Source organism: Haliaeetus albicilla, chromosome 17 (assembly GCF_947461875.1).
Source record: "Haliaeetus albicilla chromosome 17, bHalAlb1.1, whole genome shotgun sequence".
NCBI lineage: Eukaryota > Metazoa > Chordata > Aves > Accipitriformes > Accipitridae > Haliaeetus > Haliaeetus albicilla.
In genome coordinates this window covers 11,092,257-11,117,903 of record NC_091499.1, presented here as the reverse complement: position 1 = coordinate 11,117,903, position 25,647 = coordinate 11,092,257, and the positions used below count along the sequence as shown (strand labels likewise).

Sequence of the window (25,647 nt, the reverse complement as noted above, 5' to 3'; positions counted from 1 at the left end):
TGGAGTTGGGCTGTGCAGTTGTCCTCTCTTTTCTAGGGCAGCTCTGCACTGATGATGCCCAGAGTACTGTGAGAGGCTCCCTGGACCTCAGACATGCCTTTCACGAAAGAATATTCTCTTTATTTATTTTCTTTGTTACCCCTGCAACCAGTATTGTCCAGGTCTGCGCTTCTTTATCTGACCATCGGAAAACTGTTTATAGCTGTGGGGCCTCCGGTGCCAGGCCAGTGCCCTACCTCTTATCATGCCTGCATTCCTCTGTGCTGCATCCCATTTTTCCATTTCTCAAGGCCCCTGCTATCATACCAGGGCTGTATTTCTCTACACTACATCACTGTGTTAGAGCCATAAATATCTCATTCTGCATATAGAATAACTGCCTGTTACAATATCTACACAGAACTAGGGTTGTACCACACAAAGATAAACAAAAGCAAAACAAAATAACCACAGACACCTGGTCAATTAGAGAAACTGCTGTCACAGCTAGACCAAGTAAAACAAAGCTACAGGCATGTCAAGAAAAGCTTAGATGGAGCAAGCCTGACAAACCACAGCCCCGCCGCCTTGCAGATTCAGTACAAAGCTTCTGGTCTGCTACCCAAGAACAGCAATCCTGTGCTGCAAGGATGAGGCTCTCATTCCTAAATCCATATATCCCAAATCCTGTTTTCCTCCCTTTCCTCTGAAGAAACAAACAAACAAACAAACAAACCAAACCTTCCTTTTCTAGCTAGCAGATCAATTCACCAGCATTTAACTTCTTTTCTGGGAGTAACTCACTTGCCTCATGCCTGCTGATATCTTACCCAGCTAGTCCCACCATTTAGAGAATGATCGCGATGGGATCACCACCCATCTGTAGCCATGCAGAGGCTTTTAGGGCAAGCTAGTGTGCTTCCACATGGACTCGGTTCCCAAGTGGCAAATGAAAGAAGAGGATCAGATTCTCATTCAGTATTACTCAACACAGCTTCACTGAGATTAATGACAACTGAACTTATGACAGCTGTGAAAACTCTTAAAAATCCTTTTGTTCCTGTACAGCAGGAATTTCTACTTGCAATTCTACCTTTAAAAAAAATCCTTATTTGAATGCTTGGAATCATGTTTGAATTTACAACCAGATATGAAGGGCAGTTTTCTGGTCTCCTAGTCAGTGCCCAGGAAGGGAATCAGCTCCTGCAGGACTGTACAGTGGGTTCATTCTCATTGCCTACACATTCGCTGAGCACAACATCTCTGAGCAACTGAACTCCTTACGGGAATCCTCAGTGCCTTGCACAGATCTATGGAAGTAAGGAGGAGGTGGAGGGGGCTTTTGAACAACACTCTACAACTTAGTTCTTTGACATTTAGGATTTGAAACCACAAGTTTTCTGTTTTGATTCAGGTATACAAAAATTCATTAAAAACATTTAGCTAAAATGGCAAAATGTATGCAAACTTGTAACTGTTTCTGCCCTCAGATGACTCACCTATTTCCTTCCCATAGTGCCCCCGTTACCATTGTTTTGCCAAAGAAGAAATTATGCACTCAGTTTAATAATTGTGTCATGTCTAGGCATGCTAATTAATAACTCTGAGCTGCTATTACCGGCTCAATAGCGTAACATAATAGCCCAAACTGCACTGTCTATCTGTTGGGTTTCTCGGTTTGCTTACCTCCAGAGGACTTCATGAGGATGCTGGAGGTACGTAGATCACAGCCACTCATATTAGAAGTCAATATTAATGTTTAAATATCCCATTAGACAACTTGATCTCTCTGTAGAATAATGGTATGGTGGCCTCAAAATTGTACATCCTTAATGTCGAGACCAAATTGTTTTGAGCTGTAGCCTCACTCTTAAGCTGTAGCTTCACAAAGAGACTGTGAGACAAGGCACGGTTTTACAGCCATTGCAGCAATACCTGACTTAGCAATGCAAGCACTTTCATGTTTTTCTTTCTGAAGTGCTGCTGCTTTGGCAACCAGGGCTGACATTGGTACATTGGGGTCACTGATGACTAAGCAACCAGACTGAGTTTATCTCTGCACCCAGATATTGGGGGAATAGTGTGGAAAACTGTATCTTTCTCTGGGCAGTGAAATCTTAAATTGTCTTCTGTGGCAGGACTTCTACACAAGAAGAGGGATAAACATCCTTGCCCCCTTTTCAGACCACATGGAAAAGGCTTGGCCTAGAGACTTTTTTGAAGTAGAAAACTCCTTGGATTGGTACGAGGACATGGAAGACCATGTAATAATAGTATTGAATGACAAACTAGCAAAGTCCTAGAGGAAGAGAATGAGGCTTAAAGGAGTATGGCTTACCTCCCCACCCCATCCACATGCTTTCACTTCAGTTCAATAGCCACTAAAGAATATGATACGTTTATAGAGCTAGTGGCAAGTCTAGGAAAGACTACGTTGCCTGAACAAGCCCTGATGTTTGGCTGCCTTAACCAGTGCATCCTCTTGCCCGCAGAGGAGATCTCCCCTTTGCAAATACCTTCTGCCACCTGGGACCTCAGCTAGGGACTGGCTAATTTCTCTGCATGTGCAGCAGACCACTGGCTGCTGGAGAAGACCTGGCAGGTACTGCTGGCTCTCTGGTAACTTTGGCCTGAGAAAGGACTTACTGCAGGTAAGTCAATAAAGAGAGATTAAGACCCCCCCGCCATGGGAAACTTGCAGGTCAGGTTAAAAACTTAACTGAATTAATTGATTTGATAGGAGAATATTCTTTTGCAAATGTTTTTCTTTTTTCTATCAAGCAGAAGTGCCTAACCTTTCTAAGTATATTTTAAGATTGCAATAATGATATCTATAAAAAAAGCTATAAACTGTAATACATTTTAATGTATGTTAATTGTTCAGTGAGCTTGATAAGTATTGCAGTTAACATGCCTGGCATTTGAAACATAAGAGGGGACAAACATAATGTGCTAAAATCCCTCCAGCATTAAAAATGATATTATCTGTGTTATGGATCTATTGAAGTTAACGGGAGTTTTGGCTGAGTAACAACTGAGTAAAGATTGTAGCCATAATTATTTACATCTAAAATTATAATCTTCGCTGTTTCTGATGGTAACAGAGGATGACAGAAAGCCTGTTATGTGCACTTTGAATGTTGAATGACCCATTAAGAGCACCAAATATTTTAATGATGAAATAAAACAAAAAAAGGCATAGTTAGCCGGGCCTCTTCTATATTGCTTATTCTGGAGTAACTGCTAAAACTTGAAGTTTCTCTGAATAACCTCAGACTGACAGCAGAATCTTACTTAAGCACCTCTCCCTTACCTTCTGAATGGGTAAAGCAAATGTTATGATGAGCAATAAAGGCAATTTAACTTCTCCATATTCTTTGTACTGCTCTGGGTCCTTGGGGAGCTGAAATTGTCTATAATCCCCATCAACGAACCCTAACATTGTCCACAGGGAAATCTCAGGTGATAGTTTCATCCCATACTGTCTTTCCCATAGCCCTGGCACAGAGTGGGGCAGCGAGGAAAGACAGGGAGGAGCTGCCAGTTCACATTGAATGCCAGCAACCCACAGAAGGTTTTTGTGAAGCAGTAACCTCAGATGAGCTGGATATACGTCATACAGCACAAATGTACATAGCATACGTACATATTGTACATACATAGATCTAGATACACATACACACATATGTATAAAAAGCTATATATTATGCAGTATATAAAGATATGACATATAGAATACAGTGTATATAATATAGCATAAAGTATACACTATATTATGCTAATTACTATAATGAGAGCTCTGAACCCTGACCTCAGTATAAAAACATTCTAGGTTTCTTTGACTGCCTACAACACTCCATCACTTGTTATCCATTGAAGCCCTTTTGTTGTGAAAGACCGAGAATATTAAATAAGATCCAAAAACTTACAAACCTTTATTGCACATTGCCCCCAAATCAATGTCACTCTCTTTTTCTACCCACTATTAAATTTGTTTGTCAGACTTGCTTTTATTCCTAGAACAATGCTCTTTATCAAGGCAGCCTCTGCAGGGTCCCATGGAAATGCACTAAGCACATCATAAATCCAAGAGCTGCACCTCTTCTGTTGGCTTCATCAGCTAACTTTGTAGCTTTGCATTTAAAACCTGACCACTCATCCAGAATGGTGTGTGGTCATTAGAAACCAGTACTGCATATTCCTCAGCATGGGACTGCATGTTATATTTGAATTGATTTTTTTTTTGAAGTTGACCAGTGTCTGTTCTGCCAGTAAGTTCCACTGACACCTGTATGTGCTTTTCTCCTATAAAAATCAAACCTTTGATGCATATTTTTTTTTGTTTGAATTACAATATTAAACAAATTTCTTGTTTTAATAATCACAACTGACCCTTACCGGGGGAACAATTTCCAGGCGCTGGCAGAGGTGGCCTTCTACAGAGCAGCCAGCCTCTTCAACACAGTTCATTAACAGAGCTAAAAGTCAACTTTTATGACCACCATTTCAGAAACAACCTTACTTATAAATAATCTGCTGTTTCTGAAGAGAAGATCATGCTTGGAAATGAAATGAGCACCTTGACCCAAAAGAATCTGTCACTACTCTATTTGTTTCAGGCAAAATCTGCATTTTTAAACCAGATTTCTTTGGAGAGGCAACTGATAACAGAAGATTCAGCTAGATTCAATATTTTTCTAAGAAGTTACTTTACAAACACTTTATCCACTTTTAATCTTTTAGAACCATACTTAACTGTCTGCTTTATAAAGTAGTCCGGTATGAGTTTATGGATCGGCTGGGCCATAAAATAAAAAGTGGTGTCACGAAGATAAAATGCAATGCAAGAGGCCACAGCACACACTTACATGCCTTTAATGCCAGCACTCCCCATAGTTCTTATTTTAGTACTTTCCACTTCTATTCCTGCAAATTTTCCCCCAGAGTACTGTCAAGTAATTTGCTGTACTAGATGGTGCTGCTCCTTCTTCTGTTCCTTGCTTTCTGCATCCCAAATCAAAAATGTTGTGAGAGACATCAGACCTCTTGGACAAAGGGACAGTAGTTTAAGAAATTGGTGGTGTGGCTCATAATGATCAAAAGAAGCATGGGGGTAAGAAGAAGGGGTAAGACGCGCAGGGGAAGATCACCAAGTGCATCTGACAAGACTCAGGTACGCAGCTCTGCCATCTCCCATTGCAGACTGCCCGGCTTCCCTCCTCCCACCCCGCTCCTTATTCCACTGCCTCACATTTTCTGCCTCCTACAGGGAACAGAGACTAGAACAGCCTTCACTGGGAGGGGACTGCTAAGTGAAAATCAAAAGTGCAGCCCATTTACACACAAATGGAGTGGAAAAACACCTTGTAGAAAGAATGGCTAAAAATGCAGTTAAAATTTGTTTCCCCATGGAAAAGCTTTAGACCATACCAAATAAGTCTCTCCGAGCAAAGGAAATGTAAGCATTTAATCTGAGATAATTAGCAAAGTGGATTTGGGGGTTTTTATATTTCCCTTTAAAAAGTAATTACTTATGGGTTTTATTTGTATTTTAAAATGTACAGAAAATTCTGTTTTACAAGCCTAGATTTTCATTTCCTGTGCTGGACACTATAAAAAAACTGTTAAAACCTTTCTGAGTGATCAAGTGAGACTTTAATCCCAACAGCTGAGCAGCCCTTAGGTAAACTTAAAATACATTTATTCTTGTGTGAGTGACTAGAGTGTGCAAAGCATTGGTAGCATAACACACCAGGCAGACAAGAGCGAGTGGGTAAGGGAAACTTATGCGAGTGGACCACTCACATTCTACTTCAAAACACGTGAGTGTTGGCAAGCATAACAATTTTAAATCTCATTCCCCTTTCTGTAGTTCCTTTTAGCGAATTTGCTATTGCAGACAAAAGTAGTCTCTGTTTCCATGAGACAATGCACTTAAAATCCCCCGAAGTAGTCTGTAGTTCCCCAGTTTCAGTGCAATTCTGGTTACAAGGACATATGAGTTTTGATTTTACTTCACCGAGATCAAGGATTAAATTCTTTTTTTTCTTCATACGTACTATTTTGGAGAAAGCATCAAGCCAACACCACATTTTTTAAATATGGTCTATAAATGCTTATAAGTGCATAGTGATTGTTGCTGTATCAAAGCATGTACAAAGTAGCTGCAATTCTTTGTTCCACTACAAACTTCCTTTTACAAGTGCTGTAAGCCACTTAGAAGTGAGGTGGGAGTGCCCTCTTGTGTTTACAGAAGAACGATTTTAATGGTCATCCCATTCAAAATCACAAAGCGGGGAAAATTTATCCACTCCTGTATCAAGCATCGGTCTCCCAGACCAGCAATGGGTCAGGTGTACGTGTCTGATCAGTGCTGCAAACCAGTTGGCTTACAAGTTCAAACAAGGTTTCAGTAGCTTGTCTTCTCACGCAGCATCCTACAGCACATTTCTGCTTCACCAGCTCTTCTGCTGCAACCTTCGGAAATCTCTCACTGTGTTCAGGCCCACGGCCCCATCCCACACAGGGTGTGGAGGAACACAGGCAAGAGCCACAGGCTGCCTCTCTCCACGCTGTCCCCTCCCCGTGCCTGCGAGATAAGTCTTGCTTCTGTTGCAGAAATGTGGGTATAAAGAACAAGTCATTGCAGATCCTAGGACAGTCTGTGGTAACTCAAAGTGGGGCGACAGGAGGAAAGGGATGTATTGAGCTGGGCCCACAGGACTCCTGGAAGGAGAGGACATGTAATTTCTTAGTCTGCTTCTGCCTACAACCAGCCTGGTGGGCTGCATAAGGTTTTCAAATGCTTGGACACTCCTAGTATAATATGTATTCATTATGCTAGAGCTGTCTTGTTTTATCCCTTACTTGCATGTAAGAGACAAACCCTACAATCAAGCTGTGTCACAAACTCCCACTGCAGTCCATGGAAACTGCTTAAACTTGCCAATAAACTGCAAGATCTTCAAGAGAAATGAAACATATCAATTTAGATTTCCTAAAGTGAGATCCACTCCTCTCTTCATAGCTACTTATGCAAGACTAAGTGCATGCTTGAGTAATCCAAGTAGAGACAAGGAAGAAAAATAAAGAAAGAAAAATTAAAGAAATGTGACAAAACAGTTGTTTTAAATGCTGTGTTGGCCCAATGAACTAGCATAATTTCAAGTAGATTATCTGACATTTAAGACAGCATAAAGAGGTGCTGATGAGCTTCCTTCTTCAATAGTGCTTAGAAAGTTTCTTTTTTGTTCTTACAAAATAGAGCACCATCATCAAAGGATTTTTTTTAGTTCAGGTGATACAACTTACAGCACACTGTGGTAGCTTCTGAAGTTGTCTCTGCTTTTCTGTTGTTTTAGAGGAGTAGAGAATTGCTCCACGGCTCCTATTGAATTCAGCGGAAAGGCTGTATCATGCCAAGTTCCTGGATCAGTAACACTTCTATCACCTGGCTCTGTAGCCAATCTGTCAATAAAAAGTTGTTGGTGGACTCTCTCCCATATGGGTGCAATGTCACGAATTGCCAGATGGGCTAAGTGGGATGCCCAGAGCTAGAAGAGGCCATGTCAAGATTGAAACACCTACAGGAAACCTGGGATTGTATTTCCTATGGGTAGTCTAGGAGATGAATATGAAAAAACAGGCTCCTGCCACTGGTACCAAGTGTCCCATGCACTGTGGTGCAGAGTCCTTGACAGGGAAGGAACTTCATTATCTGGTAGCGATACGATCCCTCCAAGGAGGATGGCAATACTCAACACGTCTGTATGCAAACAACCCTTTTCATCTTGGACATAACCCTGGTGCAGGGCAACCTGCACTAGCCAGGGCCACACAGTAACTCCGGCAACTGTGCCAGCTCCTGCGGGAGTAGTCAGCTGCATTATAGCAAGTGTTAATGGTTTGCACTGTGCATGCAGCAACCAGGGCCACTCACCAGCTTCTCCATCCCCATCTGGGATCCTGACCTGCTGCCTGTGGGCAGCGGGCTGCTCACCGCTCCCAAGACCAGGCAGTGGCCAGACCTTTTCGTATTTTGCATAATGCCACAGGCTTCCACCTAGGAGCTGCTCCAGATGAAGTTGAGGGTCACCTGCTCTTCCCTGGTGGCCTGCTCTCAGGTCTGATCGGTGGCCTGCTCTCAGGTCTGATCACTGGCCTCTCTGAAAATTCTCCCAGCATTGGTTTTTGAGAAGGAACAGATAATCTTAGCAAGTGCACCTCCTGGTCATCCATTCCTGGCTCCCAAGGGGGCCTGGCTCAGGGATTGCAAAGGATGCTGACAGGAGTACACCCTGAGATTTTGGCAGCAACTGGAGATTAAGGAGCACCAGAGGATTCCTGTCTGTAAATAGGCTCCCAGCTCAAGCTTCATACCGCAATTTCTCTGCTCTGCAAGGGCCTTGTGTTTAGAAACACTGCGTGCTCACTACCTCTGGCAGAGCAATTGCTTCTTGTCACATGAACCACTCAAATAAATCTCATCTGCCTATTAGCTGCATGTTCTGTAGCCAAGCAGAGCGTGTTCCCAGTGCTGACAAGGAGTGGCAGCCTTGTACCATACTTCCCCTACACAGCGTATGTAAAACTCAAGACCAGAAAACAGGACGGCCTTGTCTTGTTCTACGGTCTGCTGTTGACCAGGCAGAGAGAGCATGCAACTTCTGAAATGCCCAGGTCTTTCCCCCTGTCGCCCAGAGACCCTGGGTGAGCTCCTTTGAGTTTTGGGGAATATCCAAGAGAGCACAACCAGGCAAAACGGGTTAGAGTGTAGGAGGGCCTTCAGCAGGAGGCACCTTCTCAGACAGAGTACCTTCATCGTGACAGGACGCACCCCCACCAGCATCAGGATCTCAGCTACCAGCTCCAGTCAGGAATATCAGGACGGGGAACGTGTGCTTGTGTGAATGGTAAGAATTTGCAGTGCCGTGAGTTCCCTCCTAGAAGTCAGCAGTACATTAGTTTACCTTCTGTTTTGGGTTTGTGTGGCAGGGTTTTGGTAGCAGGGGAGGAGCTGCAGGGGTGGCTCCTGTGAGAAGCTGCTCGAAGCTTCCCCAGCTCCAAGTCAGACACGCCGCTGGCCAAAGCTGAGCCCGTCAGTGATGGTGGTAGTGCCTCTGGGAGAACAGATTTAAGAGGGGAAACCTGCAGCGGAGAGGGGAGTGGGATGTGAGAGGAACCCCTCTGGAGATACTGAGGTCAGTGAAGAAGGAGGGAAGGAGGAGCGGGGGAGGAGGGGATGCCCCCACAGCCCATGGTGAGACGGCAGGCTGTCCCCCCCCAGCCCATGGAGGGGAGGGGATGCCCACTTGCAAGCTGTGAAGAAGCCCACGCCGGAGCAGGGGGATGCCCCCCAAAATGGCTGGGACTCCATGGGAAAGTCTGTGCTGGAGCAGTCTGTGCCTGAAGGACTGCAACCCATGGAAAGGACACACGCTGGAGCAGTTCGTGGAGGACTGTCTCCCGTGGAAGAGACCCCACGCTGGACCAGGGGAAGAGCTTGAGGAGTCCTGCCCCTGAGGAGGAAGGAGTGGCAGAGACAACATGTGATGAACTGACCCCAACCCCATTCCCCGTCCCCCTGCGCTGTTGTGGGGAGGAGGGAGAGAGAACCAGGAGTGGAGCTGTGCCAGGAAGGAGGGAGGGGTGGGGGGAAGGTGTTTTAAGATTTGGTTTTACTTCCCATCATACTGTTTTGATTTGATTGGTAGTAAATTAAATTGATTTTGTTTCTTCCCCAAGTTGAGTCTGTCTTTTACCCGTGACCATAAGTGGGGAGTGATCTTGCCTGCCCTTGTCTCACCCACGAGCTTTTCTTTATATTTTCTCCTCCCCATCTCACTGGGGGGGAGGAGTGAGTGAGTGGGTGGCCTTGCGTTGCTGGCTGGGCTTAAACTATGATACCTTCTCTTCAAGTTTACAAATTATTTACACAACTAAAATCGCTTATTTTTGTTTTTTAAGGAATATTGTCATGATTATAGGATTAACTATGCTGCCCTTGTCTTTCTGTTCTTTACAAATAGAGCCTCCCACCTTCAAAAACCAGAGAGACTAATCTTACATATCTTAGGGCAGAGCATCACAATTTTCTTGCTCTTTAGTAAGGCCAGCCATAAGCTGTACAGCTCTGAATATCAACTGTCCATATAATTTAACTGTATTTAGATAGATATGATTTCTTCCTTACAGTACAAGAGTAAATAGCAGCAAACAGTAGAAGAACAGACTTCTTAAACCTCAAATATTGTTTATTTTAATGGTAGAATTCTTGCATTCAGGCATAGTTAAATAGGTGCTACACCACATTTTGGAGGAATTGAGCATGAGGTTTCACATCATATTTATAGCTGCCTAAGTATTAGCTGCTGTCAGTGGACACCACCCTGCTCAACTCTTCCCCAGCCCAGGGTGTGTGCTCCCACCACTTCCCTTCTGTTAAATCTAGTGGTTAGGTGGTCACAATGTGAGTCAGTTCAGGTGGCTAGAAAACTAAAGCTGAAAAAAAAAAAAATTGCTTTCTATTGCACCAGGTAGTTGCTTGTGCTTGTAGCAGCATGATGATTAGCCTGCAGTGGTGACAGGGGAGGAGGGAAGTACAAGGTCATCCCTTTCAGCAGCAGCTCATAAGTTCTACTGAACTGTAAAGTTAAAACATATCTATAGAAAGTGCTGTTTGATCTCTCCCTGTATGAGAACTGAGCCACTAAGATCAGAATACGCTCACAAAATGTGCTAACACACTATCCTGTCCCGGAAGGCTTGCTATTTTTAAGAACAAAACAATATGGAAACAAAATTCTGCAATAAAAGATTTGAGAAATACCTGTATCTACACAAGTTTCATAGAAGGAAAGACTTACGCACCATCCAAAGTGAAGCCTTGATGCAAAATTAAATCTATTAATATCTTAGCGCTGTAGATAATGCAATTACATTTTCCTACATCTTTAGTAGTTTTTAAAAAATATTTGTATGTGTTTTAATATCTGTACTATGAGTAAAATAATATGTATGCATATTTTATTTTCTTACTCTATCAAATGAAACATTCCAAGCAGTTAAAGAATTTTCCAAGAAATCTCCACTTCAAAGGGAAAGTGCCTCTTTCTTACCCAGAGATCTGTACTCATCATATCCAGATTCAGTTCCAGATACTGGAATGTAGTTTTACAACTTCTATTTTGTTGTAATGGTTCACATGATACTTGGTTTTAGAAAGAGCAAGTTGAGTATGTGTTGTTTTTCCTGATTCCGTATAGGGTGTGATTATAGGATATTTTAACGGTAAGCAAGCCTCTGAAGGACAGCAATATTAAGAACAGGTTTGGTTAAAAAAATCAAATAGCTCAGCAGCCTTGTCTTCCCTAAGAACCAGAGGCAGCCTCTCGTTAAGGCACGTGAAGATATATTTCCTACTTAAAAGTGAGTTTGACACTCAATTTGTCAAGGCTGTATAAATATGATAGAAAAGCCTTTTCTTCCCTATGCCTTGTTAATGAATGAAGTGGCTGAAAGTGATATTAATTAACAGCTGGGTCCTACAACTATGAGAAGAATATTAAATAGCAGGTTGCTCTTCTCCCATCTTTCCACGGTACTTCCACTTCAATGCTTTCATCTCATCCGAGCCTGTTCATCTCATCTCTTAAGGGTGAGCAAAAGCCAGTAAGATAAGCAGCAACTATATCGCAATTAAATTAAGCATTTTATATTTCAGTAATATACTGTTTCTGCAGGATAACACAGAAGAGATTTGAACACTGAGAGAAAGATGATGTTCCCAAGCACTAACAAAAACTCAGACTGAAATTTCCCTCAAGTATTTTTGGGCATACTGAAATGTCGCTGTAGTTCAAGATAATGAATGCTCCTGTTAAACAATAAAATAGTTACAATTATGTACTCCTGGAGACAGCACACAGACTAACCGTGGTAAACAGAGGAAAAAAATAGCTAATTTAACTTAAAATTATTAATATTAATTAGTTTGGCTGTCAATACACCAACTTTATTGCTTCTTTTAAGTAACTAAGTACAGAGGATTTGGGATTTTTTTTCTTGTATAAAGCTTAGTTATGCTTTACCATTAATTTTAGCTATATATAAACTGATTAGATTATGACAATAAACCGAATGTGTCAGTATAAACAGCCATTATATATTTAGATACTACATCTTTGCAGCAGGAAACCCATATATCCACCACAGCTGTATTCAACTTCAGAAAGGGGAGATACCTAAAAATGAAGATGCTTATTAAAAATAAAACTAAAAGGAACATCTATGCACATTAAATCCTCGCAGGTGGTATGAAGACAAACTGAGAACACTATCCTGAAGGCACAAAACCACCATTCAAGAAGGACTTGGAAAAGGAAGCCCATAATAGTACATGCCAGCGTTAACGGTGTTTAGTCTATCAAAACTAATAACATATCCCTTTTCAAATTCATGAGGCACAGGAAGTCTGTTCTGAGAAAATGAGGTCATGCAATTGCATTAATTTTTTGCTCCTGTGTTCATTATGGAAGATCTGAGGAAATTCACCACACCACTTTTGAGGCATTCATCAGAGAAGTTGCTTCAAACTTCTTGAAGATGCTGCAGTATCAACAGGATGAGATTATGCTCTAGAGGAACCCAGTGAAACATGTGAACTGCTAATTGTGGTGTGTGAGCTCTCACTTGAAATTGCTCTGGTGCTAAAGAAGGGCAAGTAGCAAACAGGTTTATAAAGTTTTGAAAAGGTTCTAGGGAAAGCCAGGAAACTACAGCCCACTAAGCCTGACACCTGTACTAGGCAAGCAGGTAAAAACTTAACATAAAAAGTAGAATTAGTGTGCATCTAGATAAATATGATCTGTAAGGCAACAGTCAGAACGCTTGGTAAACTGCTGATGCATAAATAGCTGCGTGAGCTTAAAAAACTGAGTGGGTATAACAGCAACACATGAAATTCAACATAGATCAATATAAACCACAGCTCATTGAGAAAAGCAAACACAACAGCAAATGTAAAATGATGGGCTCTGACCTTTATTGCTCAGACATGAGATCCTGCAGTTATGACAGACAGTTCTGTGGAAACCTCAGCTCCGTGCACAGCAATAGTCAAAAAAAGAAACCAAAGTTTAGGAAGTGCTCGGGAACAAAGAAGAAAACAAAGAACATCATCACACCTCTGCATAAGCCCATGTTATACCTGCTTCTTGAATACAGTGCATACTCTGGGACTCCCATCTCAAAAAGAAACAAGAAAAAGTTTGGGTAAGAGCAATGAGAGTAAGGTCAAAGGTAGGAACTGATTCCCATATGAGGAATGATTAAGTAAATGAGGTTTCTTCAGCCTGAAGAAGAGGCTGCAGGGTGCGGCTTAACGAGGAGATGACTGCAAAGGGATGGATTGCCGACCGCTGCTTCTAAAACCGTGCAATATACAAACAGACAGCAGGTACAAAGCAAACTAAAGGAGGTGCATTTTCTTGTAATGCTAATTAAGCTGTGGTACTCCTTGTCATTGTTATTGTGGATGCTAAAATTTTATAAAGTCTCTCGCGAAGACTGGACAAATCTATGGGTAGCAAATTAATGAAGGATTGTTACATTCACACACACACACAAAAAATCCCACCCCACCCTCTAGGAGGTCTCTGAGTTTTATATTCCCAGAGGCTGGGCAAATATTCAGGGAAGGATCCCTACGTGCTTGTTCTATCCCTACTCCCCTTCCTAGGCATTTATTTTTGGCTGCAGTTGGAGGCAGGATACTGAGGGGGGTGGACCTCTGGTCTGACCCTGTACAGCTGTTCTAATGTTTTTATGATCTCATTTATCATTAAAAAAAGCGCTAATCTTTCTGTGACACTAAAGTGACTAAAAATTCAGAGAGGGGGTTGAGAAGAAGTTTAAATAAAGAATACTCATGTCTGGAAAACATTAAAAAGAGGGCCAAAATCATAAGCTAAATGAAATTGTTTCCCAACTCATGCATTTTATGATGCATAATGTGAAATATGGCAAAGTCAGCTCAAGATTTTACAATGAGTACTATCTGTTCTGAGAGGGAAGACATTAAAGCTGTATACAATAGACTTCCTGCTAGGAAGGTGAGAGGGGAGGGGAACTCAGCATCCCAAAGGATGCACTGGTAACAACCCCAAACCAAGAGATGTGAGTCATCAAAGCTGCAAAGCTATGGGAGAAAATCCAGGAAGCCAGACTAAAAATAGGAACAGAAGGGAAGTGGGGGGAGACAGAAATAAAGAGAAAGAAATCATTTAAAACAAGAAAAGAGAACTTGGAAAGAGTTGCCAGGAGCTGAAAAGCGCTGGAGGTAGCCACACCACCAGCCTTTCAGGCCAGCATACATTTGTGCGGGCCTCACAAGAGGCAATCCAGTACATCCCATTATCTCATAACCAGCACTCCCTTCTGCCAGTGCTTACACTGTGCATGAATGTGCTGCTGTGTGGTGAGCTGAACTCAGAAGCAATTCATCTATAAACTAATGCTTTATGGCAACCAGGCTTATGGTTCAGACTAGCCTTAGGATCTCTCTGGGGAGTGGAGTTTGAGGATCAGGTGTTGCTCTACAGCTTGCACCCTCATCCAGATGCCTGGCATATAGGTTAAAGATGTGGAAGCCTGAAGGAGAGGAAAGAAAGGCAGCTAAGAAGGAACCGTACTTTTAAATACAATACGTAATAGTAGTGTACATTTTTATTTTGTTTTGGTTAACGTTTTTCAGTCTCATAATTGTAGTTGTTGCCTACCTACAATAAAGATGTACTCACTTGACCCACAAGCTTGTCCAGTGCTCGCTGATATAGGTGGTGCTGAGAAATACGAGGCACATTTCTTTGGGGATAAAAAGTTTGCATAAAATGTGCATTCAGGCACTGCTAGTAAACCTGTACCCTACAATCTAAAAACATATGGTAACATTGCAAGGTGCAAGGCTCCCTGAAGTAAGTGTACACCCATGTTTCTCCTGCAAAGATCACAATACAGAGCAGGACCCCGCAGCCGTGGACAGGCCCTTCATCATCTTATTTATAGCCTTCTTATGATAAATTGCAAACTACAATAGTACTCATTCATGCTTTATGTAATGTACTTTGGGCTTAAATTATGAGTCTGTCTATTTTTTCCCCTGAAAAGAAATTCCATTCCTACATACATAAAAGCCCTGCAAAAAGCCGTAATTATTTAGGACTTAGGAAAGAAATGGTAAGGAGTTGCCTTCTTTCTTTAGGGCTAATGGAGTCATGATTACTTTGCTTATCTTTAACCCTGATGTCACTAAGGAAGGGTGGGTTAACATTTTCAGTGCCATGGTCACAAGGATAGACAACAACGGTGTAAACTGTTTGCCTGTGCCCAAGTTCAGCTGCTGAGCCTGCGTGAAGCACTAGAAACTATTCTCTGATGCTTATTGCTTCCCTCTCTCTCTCCTACAGAAACAGCAGCTCAAACAAGTGCACGTAGGAGGCTCGGAGAAAAAGGCACCATGTAGACCTTTTTCTTTGTGCCTCTACAGCAGAAAAGGTGGCGGGTCGGCTGCAGCTTGCACTCTGCCATTTGGGTCACTCTGCTTGAGGTCAAGAGTAAGATTTCAGACAGGTAAAATGGGATGTGGAAGACGAAAAGCAGAGAGGAAATGAGTGTCATCTCCTGCCATGAGCTGCAGAAGAAAACATGTTTAAAATTCGTCAACTATTTTGTTTTTTCCTAGTGGTATTAATCTCAGTAATCTTAAGAATTGCCAGGTATTTTAGCACTTTACAACTCACTTTTCTAGACTTCCCTTATCTGTGCCCAACAGTTAGAGCCTTCTATTGAGAGTCCATCTTGTGGACTGTTGTTTTTTGTAGTATTCTTAGCAACTTGTCAAAACACCAAAAAATGTTTTGAGCTTTTCTTCATCCTTCCTTGTTTTTCCTGGTTTCCTCAACTAAGTTGATTGATATACTAAACCTCTCAATAAACGGGCAGACAAAAAAGTTAGACTATTTATAAACAATTAGTGAGACCTTCCATAAATATTGTGAGAATTTAGGATGTGGTTTCACATCAGTTAAAATGTCATCTAGGCTGTAGCAGTCCTGCCATCCCCCACTGTAGCCCAGATACCTGCTCCCACCTCTTTCACTAGCACTGCCACAGCGGTACGGGAGGTTGATTCAGCTGGAGACTAAGCTGCTTTCTGACTCAGGTGCAACTTCCAGTGGCTAAAGCTGTGCCGGGACTGGGGGAGCCCACTCTTGGGTTGACTGTGGAATCGCATCCTTAGTCTTTCTAGAGTAAAAAACTGCAGAAAGCTTTCTTTTTTTTTTGTCTGTTGTGGGTAAGAGGAGATTTTTCAGCCCCAATGATCTGTAATGTTATACAGGGATAAAGCATTGCGTGCTACTTCCAAAAAGGGAAAGGGTGTGCGTGTGGTTAAGGTTTCAGAAACATCTAATTAGAGAGGAAGGAAAGTTGAAACATTCAGGCATCGCGATGGAAGGTTAACCAGTTGGAGCCCTGGGGAACAGTAACAGAAGATATAAGAAACAAGTACTCAACAGACAACATTTTTTCTGAGTTTTGTAAGCTGTTATCAGGTTCCCGCCTTCACTTGCTCGCTCTGCGTTTGATGCACAAACCCTGTAATGCAAAATGCACAAACAGCACCGGGATCGTAAGCCGGACTCCAGCGCTCATTCCTTCTCTCCCCTCAGGGCACCCCCTCCCGTCTGTTCCCCTCCGGCCCCCGGCTCCTGCCCGCTCGGACGGGCAGGCAGCCAAGTCCGCAGCAGCACCCCCCGCCCCTGGGTTGCGGAAGGCCTGCGGCGCAGGCCCCGGCCTGAGGAGTCCCGGATGAGGCAGGCCCGGCCCCGGGGCGGCTTCACCCACGGCCGCTCCGTAGGCGCGGGGCCGGTGGCTGCCGCCAGGGCGGCGCTGCCGGGGCCCCTCAGCGGGCCGCAGCCGGACTCTGCCGGCAACACGTCAGCGGCCGCGAGCCCGCCAACGGCGTCCGCCGCCCGGGGAGGGCCGCGCGCCGGGCCGAACCCCGCCCGCGCGCCCCCGCGCGCGCTGGACGAGAAAGGCGCGCCCCCGCCCCTCGCGCGGAGAGGGGGCGGAGCCAGCCTCGTTCCCACCCCGCAGCGTACCTATAAAGCTGGCGAGCGCCCCCTCGCCCTCTCTTTTCCTGGGGAACCTTCACACCGGCGGGTAAGGTAGGGGCTGGGGCCGCAGTCGGGGCTGCTCCCCGAGCGGGGCTGGAGGGGCGCCCGCGCTGCTTCGTTTTCTGCTTGGCTGTTGGGGGGCTCGCCCGCGGCGCCGCTCGCGTAGGGCTTGGGGCTTGGAGCTGGCGGGTGAGGCTCGCACCTCGGAGCCGCGGGCGGGGCGGGCACGGCCAGGCGCAAACCGGCCGCGGGGCCGCAGCCGGCGTGTACGCCGTCCCGCTGCAGCGCCAGCGGCGGGGGGGGCTGGGAGGGGCGGACTACGGGTCCCGGCAGGCCTCGCGGCTCCGCGGCGGGAGAGGCGGGAGCGCGGCGCGGCCGACTTCCCCCGCCGGAAGCGGTGTACCGCGGCGCGGTGCACTCTGGGATGGGTAGTTCGGAGGCGGCGGCGGCTGGCCCGTGCGGCGGCGTACCATTTTGCCCTGGCGCGGGCGGCGCCCGGCGAGGCGCTGCCTGGCCTGCGCCATTTTGATGGGTAGCCGGCCCGGCCGGAGGGAGGCGGCGGGGACACGGGCCGTGTCGGGTACCTTCGGGGGCTGGTGAAAGGAATGCTGGCCGCCAGTGACGCCAGCTCTTAATTGCTGAGGCTGGGAGCAGGGCCTTGCCGGGGCGATGCAGCCTTCCGCTTCGCTCGGTCCTCGTTTGAATTAGTGCTTGGAACGCTGGCCCGTGCTGGTGAATGAAGTCCATCACGACTAAACATCGCGATGAGAACGAGGGGATTCGGTGAGAGATTAGGGCGCCTCGAATAAGGTGGAGTTGCCTTGTTCATTTAACACAGGGCTGGTGCACACATTCGTGTTGCCTGCGTGTGTTTCCGAGGGCTCGGCCATCGGCATCATGGAATTGTCCGGCCTCAGAAGACTTTTAAAAATACAGTTGCCGTAAAATCAGCATATCGTGCCAAGAAAAAAACACCGCAGTCTTTGCTTGTTTTTTTTAATATGAGTCATGAAATTACTTTAAAGTTTAAACTATTAAAGTTGCCTTTTCTTTTTTTGCTAGGCAATGAGACAGCAGAATAAAGAGAGATTTATTTTAAAAAATGACATAACACACAAAAACCCAGCTTCATGTGGACTTAAGATGCCTTTTTTCCCCTTTTGCGATGCTAGTGTCATTGAGCCGTAGTACTTCTAGGAGAATGGGCAATACAGTAAAAAAAAATATAGCTAGGATTCTAGGCTCTTATCTGGAAGTAAAGATTAGGAGGTGTTTTCATTCACGTAGGAGGTTGTCGGGTGCATTCATTCCGTGTTGTATTAGCTTGTCTAATGATAGCCTGAGTCACATGTTAAGATTACTGAACAGTAAAATTTTTGAATCTTTAGAAGCCATTAGTAACCTCTGGTTATTGGGTGTAATAAGCAAGCTTAACTCAAGATTTTCCGTAGCTTAAAATGTTGTTGTGATCTGAAACAAAACATTTATAAGTTAAGTTATCTTTAATGGATTGCTACATTTATTTGATCTATTTAAGTATTGTATATGACAAAACATACTTTGTCATGTGTTTCTTTGCCTGGTTGAGTTGATAGATTTAAATACTTGCTATGTGGTGAAAACCAAACTCTAAACCAATTGAAATCAGTGCTTATACTTAAAAGGACTGAAACCTTGAGATGACGAATTTTCATTAAAAATCCTTTGGACTGAAGTTGAATAGTACATGCAGTTATTTGTAGAAATTTGTTTTTAATATGGGATTTCAAGTGGATGTAACTCGTAACTCCTTTGTTACTTAAAAATGGCTGCATGTCTTGCTGCTTTCTAAAAGGCCTCCTGCAAACTTAAGACTTAGGTATGTAACATATTATTGCTTCTGAGACTCGAGAGATTGTTTATGATTATTGTCTCATAATGTGTGTGACTTAGTGGCCCAGTAATAAGAATCTGCTGATTTCAAATATTAAGCTTGTTTACTGTTTGTTTTTAGGTATGATGGAGAGGAGGTTTTCAGTGGTGTCCAATACATTGTACAGAAGCATTAAGGTAATGGCTGGAATTTTTAATTTTGTTGCTCTAGAAGTGGCACTACATCTGTTGTTGATCAAGATAATAAATGCTTCCATTTCTGGTTTCCCTGTTTTTGTCTGTCAAAAGTATGGAATGTGGTAAGTGCCAGAGACTTGTCATCTTTGTATGGCTACTGAGTGGGATAAAAAATAAGAACAAGCTGCAGTATATTGCATTTTCATAGTTGCCATCAAACTGATGAGTAATTATTTGATGATTTTTTTGTGTGTGCTCTTCACTGAGTTAAGGTCAGTTATTCTTAGTTTCATTTCTTTTGCTGTGGCATTTAAATAAGCATGAAGACCCATGTGATAAATCACTTGGTTAACTTGTGCTAAATTAAACCGATTTCAGAGATGGTGCGAGTTAGCTGTCTGGCCTCAGATGTGTGTTGGAGTTAATGTGAATCTACATACATGACCATCTTTGAATGTAACCATTGAGGTAATGGTCGTGCAAGCTGTGGACAGATAGTATTGCATTGTGAATAAATCCATGGCCACTCATAAATATTTTTGAAACAGAAGCTTGAATGTTCTGGTTCTTCAGACATTGTAACAGTTGCAAAATGGTCTAAAACCAATTCAGGGTAACTTTTTCTAGTGCATACAAAATTTCAACTTGTAAAGTATTGAAGACTGTTCTAGACCAATATTGAAATGTTGTATGACAAAGTGAATTTTTATGTTTCTGACATAGTAACATGAGAGATGATGCTAGACCACAGCAAGAGACATTTTCTACTTTTAAAGATTATTTTTCTTTAATTTCAATTTTAGCCCTTCATGGAAGCACCATCAGAAGTAGAAGAATACTTGGTACACACAAGTGGATTTTCCTGAAAGGTGTGTATGTTTTGAATGATCAGTGGAGATAATTTAATATAAATAAATGGATTAGCAAAATATATGTGTGGTCAAATTAGTGTGATATTAGTTTTTAAATTGAAGTATCGTATTTCAGGCATGTTTGACATGGTCTAGAACTGTGTAGGCTGGGAAGTTGGTGAATAGTTTATTTGGGTTACTGTTGGAGGAGCTGGTAAAATATGCCTATCTGAAGTGTTCACCCTCAATCTGACAAAAATTACCTCTAGATGGCTTTTAATTGTGAATTTGCACTTTGTTGGGAGATTGGTATAAGAAGGTGTTTAGGTGAAGAAAACAAAGGGGACATCTAGAGACTTGTTAATATAAACAGGCACATGGGGTTCCAATTTTTTAAAGAGTATAGTTGATATTATCACCTTTTGGAAATGCTAAGAAATAACTTCAGGATCTGTAGTCAGTTTAATTTTACTCAAATGCTTACAATCAGTGGGTGGGAGGAAGGGGGGATCCATGAGAGTAAAACTTGGTTGTTCTGAATGGGTTGTGCTGTATTACACATTAACATGTTGTAATTGATTATTTTACTCAGATTTCTAGAATGGCATGAACAGTTTCTAACAATGGGAATGTCAGGTGTCCTGGTGAAAGATTTCCTGGCAGCTGTAGTATAACAGATAGAGGTAATATTTATTGATTAAGCAGCTGAAAATTTTTGTTAATTGTAATGTATTCCCTTTTCAGTACATCTGCATATGCAAGACAATAAAGCTTATTTTGTGGAATATATGAGTGTATGAATTGTGCTACAGTTCCCAGTCACTGATACATAAGTGGTGAATCATGATGAAACTGCCAAACCTGATATGTTGATGAGAAACTTCATACGGATCTGGCTACTGAGATGAAACCACTTAATTCTTTCCAGAAGTCACTTAGTCTTTCAGTCATTATCCCAGTTGGTGTTAATTTCATTGCTGTCCCTGGGTACAGGCTAGATGCCACCATGTTCCAGGTTGTGAATAAGAATGTTGGTGCATTATTTAAACTCTCCTCAGCCCCATGTTGACATGGGTATGTGCTGTTGCAAAAGCTAGCATCTTTAAAGAGCAGAGAGAGAGGGAAGTGTTAGATGCCTATATTTGAGGTATCCTGCCTTACAGTGGGTAAATAACAAACATTAGCCAGGTATTAAGTGCCCTGCTAAGGAAGTGTTGCTGGTGTTTGAAAGCTAGTGATGGCATTTGCACTTTGACCCTCTTAGGATAGTTAACTTGGGGCTCACTCGGATGTGAGCATTTAGGAAAAGTAATGTTAATGATTAAAGGTGGAATTTGATGGTGAACTGCAATGAATTCTAATTAGATTAAAGCTGTTTCAGCTCCACAGCTAAACTAATTCAGAAGGGCTAGTATAACATTATACTTGCAGCAGGCAAAAAGCATGCTTGTGAACACTTAATGTGCATTGAGAGTATTGGTAGTGGTTTCTCCCAAGAACTTCATTCTTACCCAGGTACCTGAATCTAATCTTTTCCAATGAAATTCACTTTAATTGCACTGGTTCTTGAGTATCTGCAGGTTGTTTTTAGTTAGGAAGTTAAAATCTAAAATGTGAGGACAAGTTCTGACTTTCCTGTTGTACTACAACATCTGTATTTTTATTCCATTCCTTATTAATGAAAGGTACCTTTAAATAACTTGCTAACTACCAGGAGTTTCTTTTGAACAACAGGCTTTGTCCCACTATGTGAAGTTCAAATGTGTGAGTGAAACTTCTTGTGCAGCAGTGCTACCTATAAAATGCTGTATTGTTTAGACAGGCAATATTACAAGTAGGAAGTGGAGTGACTTACATGGCTGATGTAAAGAAAGGTTGGAAGTAACAAGCCTTGCTAGTGTAACTAACCAGTGCATTTTATGTCTCTGCAGAGATGCTTGGGTGCTGCTTCTCAGTTGAAGGTATGAATTCCAATAAATGTTATGATTAATTTAAACGCTTGATGTGGGAGTGATGCTTAAAACCATTGGTATGTCTGATGAATGAAGCACCTATCCCAAACCTGACCGATTGCTTGATGAAAAACACATGTGAATCTGACTTTAGACTACTCTAACACCAGAACAGGTGATATGTTTGAAGATGGTGGGCTTCATGGCCTGTACATACCTTGAAACTCAGCAAAACTGGTTTAAATAACTAATGATAATTTTTAAATGCCTGCTTTAAAAAATTGCATTGTTGTCAACCCCATTTATAAGCAGGAGGTGACATGTAAATTGCTGTATTACAAATGGCATATCTGAAGTGGAGTGGGGTTTGTGTGTATCTGCATAATGGAAAACAGGGTGAAATGTTCAGTGATCTATCTTGGCCTTTTTTTGAATTTGCAGTTCTAGTTTAGAGGTAGTCTCAATTTTCGTGTTGCTTGCAGGAGAGTTGTATGTAGAAAAATGTGGTCTGGATGTAGTTTCTTATTTAATGCTTGCTTGTTGGTGGATTTTTAGCTTCTGGAGTTTTTAATGTTTTGATAGAAGGTGAGAACCAGTTGTTAGCTAATTTTCAAATATGATCTTTTTGACAAATTCTCGTAGGAGGGGGAATTATACTTGATTGGTTAGTTGCCTGTCATAGTTCATAGCCAAGTTGAGCTATAGCTGGGCAAGAGAAGCGAAACAAATTTTACTGTGGCATGACTACACTTCTAAGTTAAGTTTCACAGAAATTGTAGAGTACTGGTACTAATCCAGCACATGTTTGATAATGCGGTTTGGTCTGTATGAGAGACTAAATAGATGGCAAGTTGTATTTTGAGTGCTGGAAGAAAATTTTTCTGAACTAATGTCTTTTTTTACACAGGAAAATGGTCAAAAATGTAGGAACAAATACTTTTAGCTTATTCAGGTATGCAACTGGAAAAGCTAAACATATTCTCACCTTAAGTCTAAAGGAGCTCTGTGCTTACAGTTCATATCCCTTTAGCTAGTTTGAGTCAGCTGTCCTGGCTGTGCTCCCTCCCAGCTTCTTGTGCACCTCCTCACTGGCAGGCCATGGGAAACTGAAAAGTCCTAGACTTGGGATAAGTGCCACTTAACAACAGCCTAAAACATCAGTGGGTTATCAACATTATTCTCACACTAAAACCAAAACACACTGTACCAGCTACTAGGAAGAAAATTAACTCTATCCCAGTTGAAACCAGGACAGTGTAGTAACTAATTCTGTACATAGTTGGAATTTAAGAACACTTGTTCCCCAAGGCCCAATGTGTGCTGATAGCTGTGCCTAACCTTGGTTAGCTTTCAAACCTACATGCAGTTTTAAATAATTGTACATTTTTATTGAAATATGTCAAAGGACTAGAGAATGTTTAATTTTTTTTATTGCAATCAGAAACCCTATAGGAAAACCATACATTGCCTATTAAATTTGTTTTCTGTATTGCTTTTGTCTCATCTGTGATGATCCTATCCCGAACCTGAATTCTTTGTTGAAAAACCTAATACGGATCCGGAATCTGAGATGAGACAAAAAGATTTGATTTAAACTTTCTGAAAAGTGTTACAATGTCAATGGGGTTGTAGGTTTTATTACAGAAACAGTAACACCTTAATGTATAAAGTGTTGTGTGCTTACTTGCAAATTGAAACTTTTCCCTCAAATGAACCATTTTACTTAGACCTTGTTCTCTTTTTCCAGTGATGAGTTGGAACGCTTTGTCAGTGCTGCCAGACAAATGTGGATGATCTGTAACTGGAAGGAAGTGTAACACCTGAAGAGTTTTTGTGGTTTGGAGTGGGATGCCATGCTTTAAAAGCCTGCTGAGGCAGCTGCTGCAGTTTTGTTAAGCGGATACTGTTTTCAGAAACTGCATGTGAACCAAAATCACTGTCTCTGTATATTTAAAATAGACCTTTTCCCAAAACACTGAGCTGCCCTCTGTAGGAAGGGTAGCAGCAATATTAGAGAAATGAGTGTTGAGCTTCAATACATGGAAAAATCCCTGAGAGTATTTGCCCTTTTAAAATATCATAAGAGTATATAGACTTGCTGATGCTGAACATCTGTAATAACTCAAAATAACAGAACTCACAGGTAGGCCCTGTAAAGATGGGGAGAAAGCAAAATGGGTACACATTCAAACCAATGAGTCAGCTTTTTGAGGGTGGTGTCATTCAGGAGATGGGAGGAAGTAGATGAGGTTGTGGTGGTACAGAAGCATAAATGTGAAACACTTGTAAGAAAAATTCAAGTGTCATGAGGAAAGTCATGGTTACAGAAAAGGCAAGGTCTAAAGCTTGCATTGCTGTCTGTATCTAGTGAGGGGAGAGAGGAACTGGGCTTTTATGGACTGCCACTTCAGCATGAAAAGACCAGTGCCAGAACAGTGGAACTGCCCTTTGAGGTGTACGCTGGCAATGTTACCTGCTTGCTGTGAGGGGAAAGAGGTCAATAGTGGGAGACGGGAGTACACACGTTGGAACTTTCGCTTTGAGGATTCACTTGAAAACTAATGGTCCTGTATCGTAGTAACAGCATATTTGCTGTATTCAGCAAATTGACACTCTTCCACAGAGTAATGAAGGATCACAAATTGGTCACAGATTAAGTTGGCTTTTAAAGACAAATCATTATGTACATAAGCTGCGGTCTGCTTTAAAGCATGACTCTCAAACCTAATTGTCAGGAATGGTTTATGAAGGAAGAAACAGAATGGCATGATACCTAAAAATTGATAGAGCTACAGTTGCAGAATCATCCCAAAATACAGAAAAAATACCCTATAGTCTTCAGCCAAAAATGACAGCATTGGATGCCAGCAGCTCTCTTCCTTTGGAGACTTGGAGGAATTCCTATAGTTCATGAAATGTGCATATCTCTAAATGACAAATTCCATGAAAAGCCCAATTTTCTGTCCAAGCAGTATCATGAAGTGCAAAACACTAGTAGTAGCAGCACCTAAAGCATTGGGAATGTCAAAAATAAGTATGTCTGAGTACTAAAATGTACACTTAAGCTGACTGAAATCCAGGAGCGTATTGGCTCACTGAGCATCTCCTATGCTTTGGTTATTGTTAATAAGCAGTAACCAGCTACTTTGGCTAAAGGCTGCTCCTTTTGAGCAAGCAGCTGTGTAAATCAGTCTAGCGGATGTATCAAAATCTGCAGAAGTTTACTACGGAACAGCTTTCCTTTCATTGCTTTCAATGATTTATTATTTCTGTTAAATGTTACTGAGAAGGGTAAGTATTTCCATGTGCCATGTTTTGTACGTGTTCTTTCTTGAATAAAGATGAGGATGTGAAAAACCTAGCTGTTGCACATGAGGTCTGTAGTTGCACCACGGTGTTCTTTGACAGCTTGTACTTGGCAAGAGGCAACGTGGCCTTGTTGCACCGACTGGTACAGCACATACTGGACATGTGATACTCCACATTGTGCTCAAGTGACTCCTGGACAACAAACTTCATTAGTGATTATGCACTTCAGAAGTGGGAAGGGACCAGTTTCCATCTTTTGCCCACTGTAGTTTCATGAAAAGTCTGGATGCTGCTGACAGCATCTAGTGAAGCTGCTTGGATGGTTAAGTCAGG

At 42.4% G+C, this 25,647-nt stretch overlaps 2 protein-coding genes and 2 non-coding genes across 8 annotated transcripts in view; 3 read left to right on the top strand and 1 right to left on the bottom strand.

Moving 5' to 3' along the window:
* The window catches only part of SMIM8 (small integral membrane protein 8), a 388,642-nt gene extending 371,556 nt beyond the window's left edge, over positions 1–17,086 (bottom strand). The window contains exon 1 of the mRNA XM_069804816.1: positions 17,083–17,086. The gene's annotated coding sequence lies outside the window, so the exon portion shown is untranslated. The remainder of the gene's footprint in view (positions 1–17,082) is intronic.
* A 3,806-nt stretch (positions 17,087–20,892) lies between these two features.
* On the top strand, positions 20,893–20,959 carry LOC138689628 (small nucleolar RNA SNORD50). The gene has a single exon (XR_011328549.1). It is a non-coding gene; the product is annotated as a small nucleolar RNA SNORD50 (small nucleolar RNA).
* Positions 20,960–23,506: 2,547 nt separating this feature from the next.
* LOC138689627 (small nucleolar RNA SNORD50) lies at positions 23,507–23,577 on the top strand. Its single transcript, XR_011328548.1, has one exon. It is a non-coding gene; the product is annotated as a small nucleolar RNA SNORD50 (small nucleolar RNA).
* Positions 23,578–25,527: 1,950 nt separating this feature from the next.
* The window catches only part of SYNCRIP (synaptotagmin binding cytoplasmic RNA interacting protein), a 41,808-nt gene continuing 41,688 nt past the window's right edge, over positions 25,528–25,647 (top strand). For 2 of the 5 annotated variants that reach the window (XM_069804809.1, XM_069804807.1), the window contains exon 1: positions 25,529–25,636. In XM_069804809.1, the coding sequence (XP_069660910.1) occupies positions 25,601–25,636 (36 nt within the window). In that variant the 5' untranslated portion in view covers positions 25,529–25,600. Of the gene's footprint in view, positions 25,637–25,647 lie in introns of all 5 variants that reach the window. The other 3 variants (XM_069804804.1, XM_069804811.1, XM_069804810.1) reach the window with 3 other exon arrangements.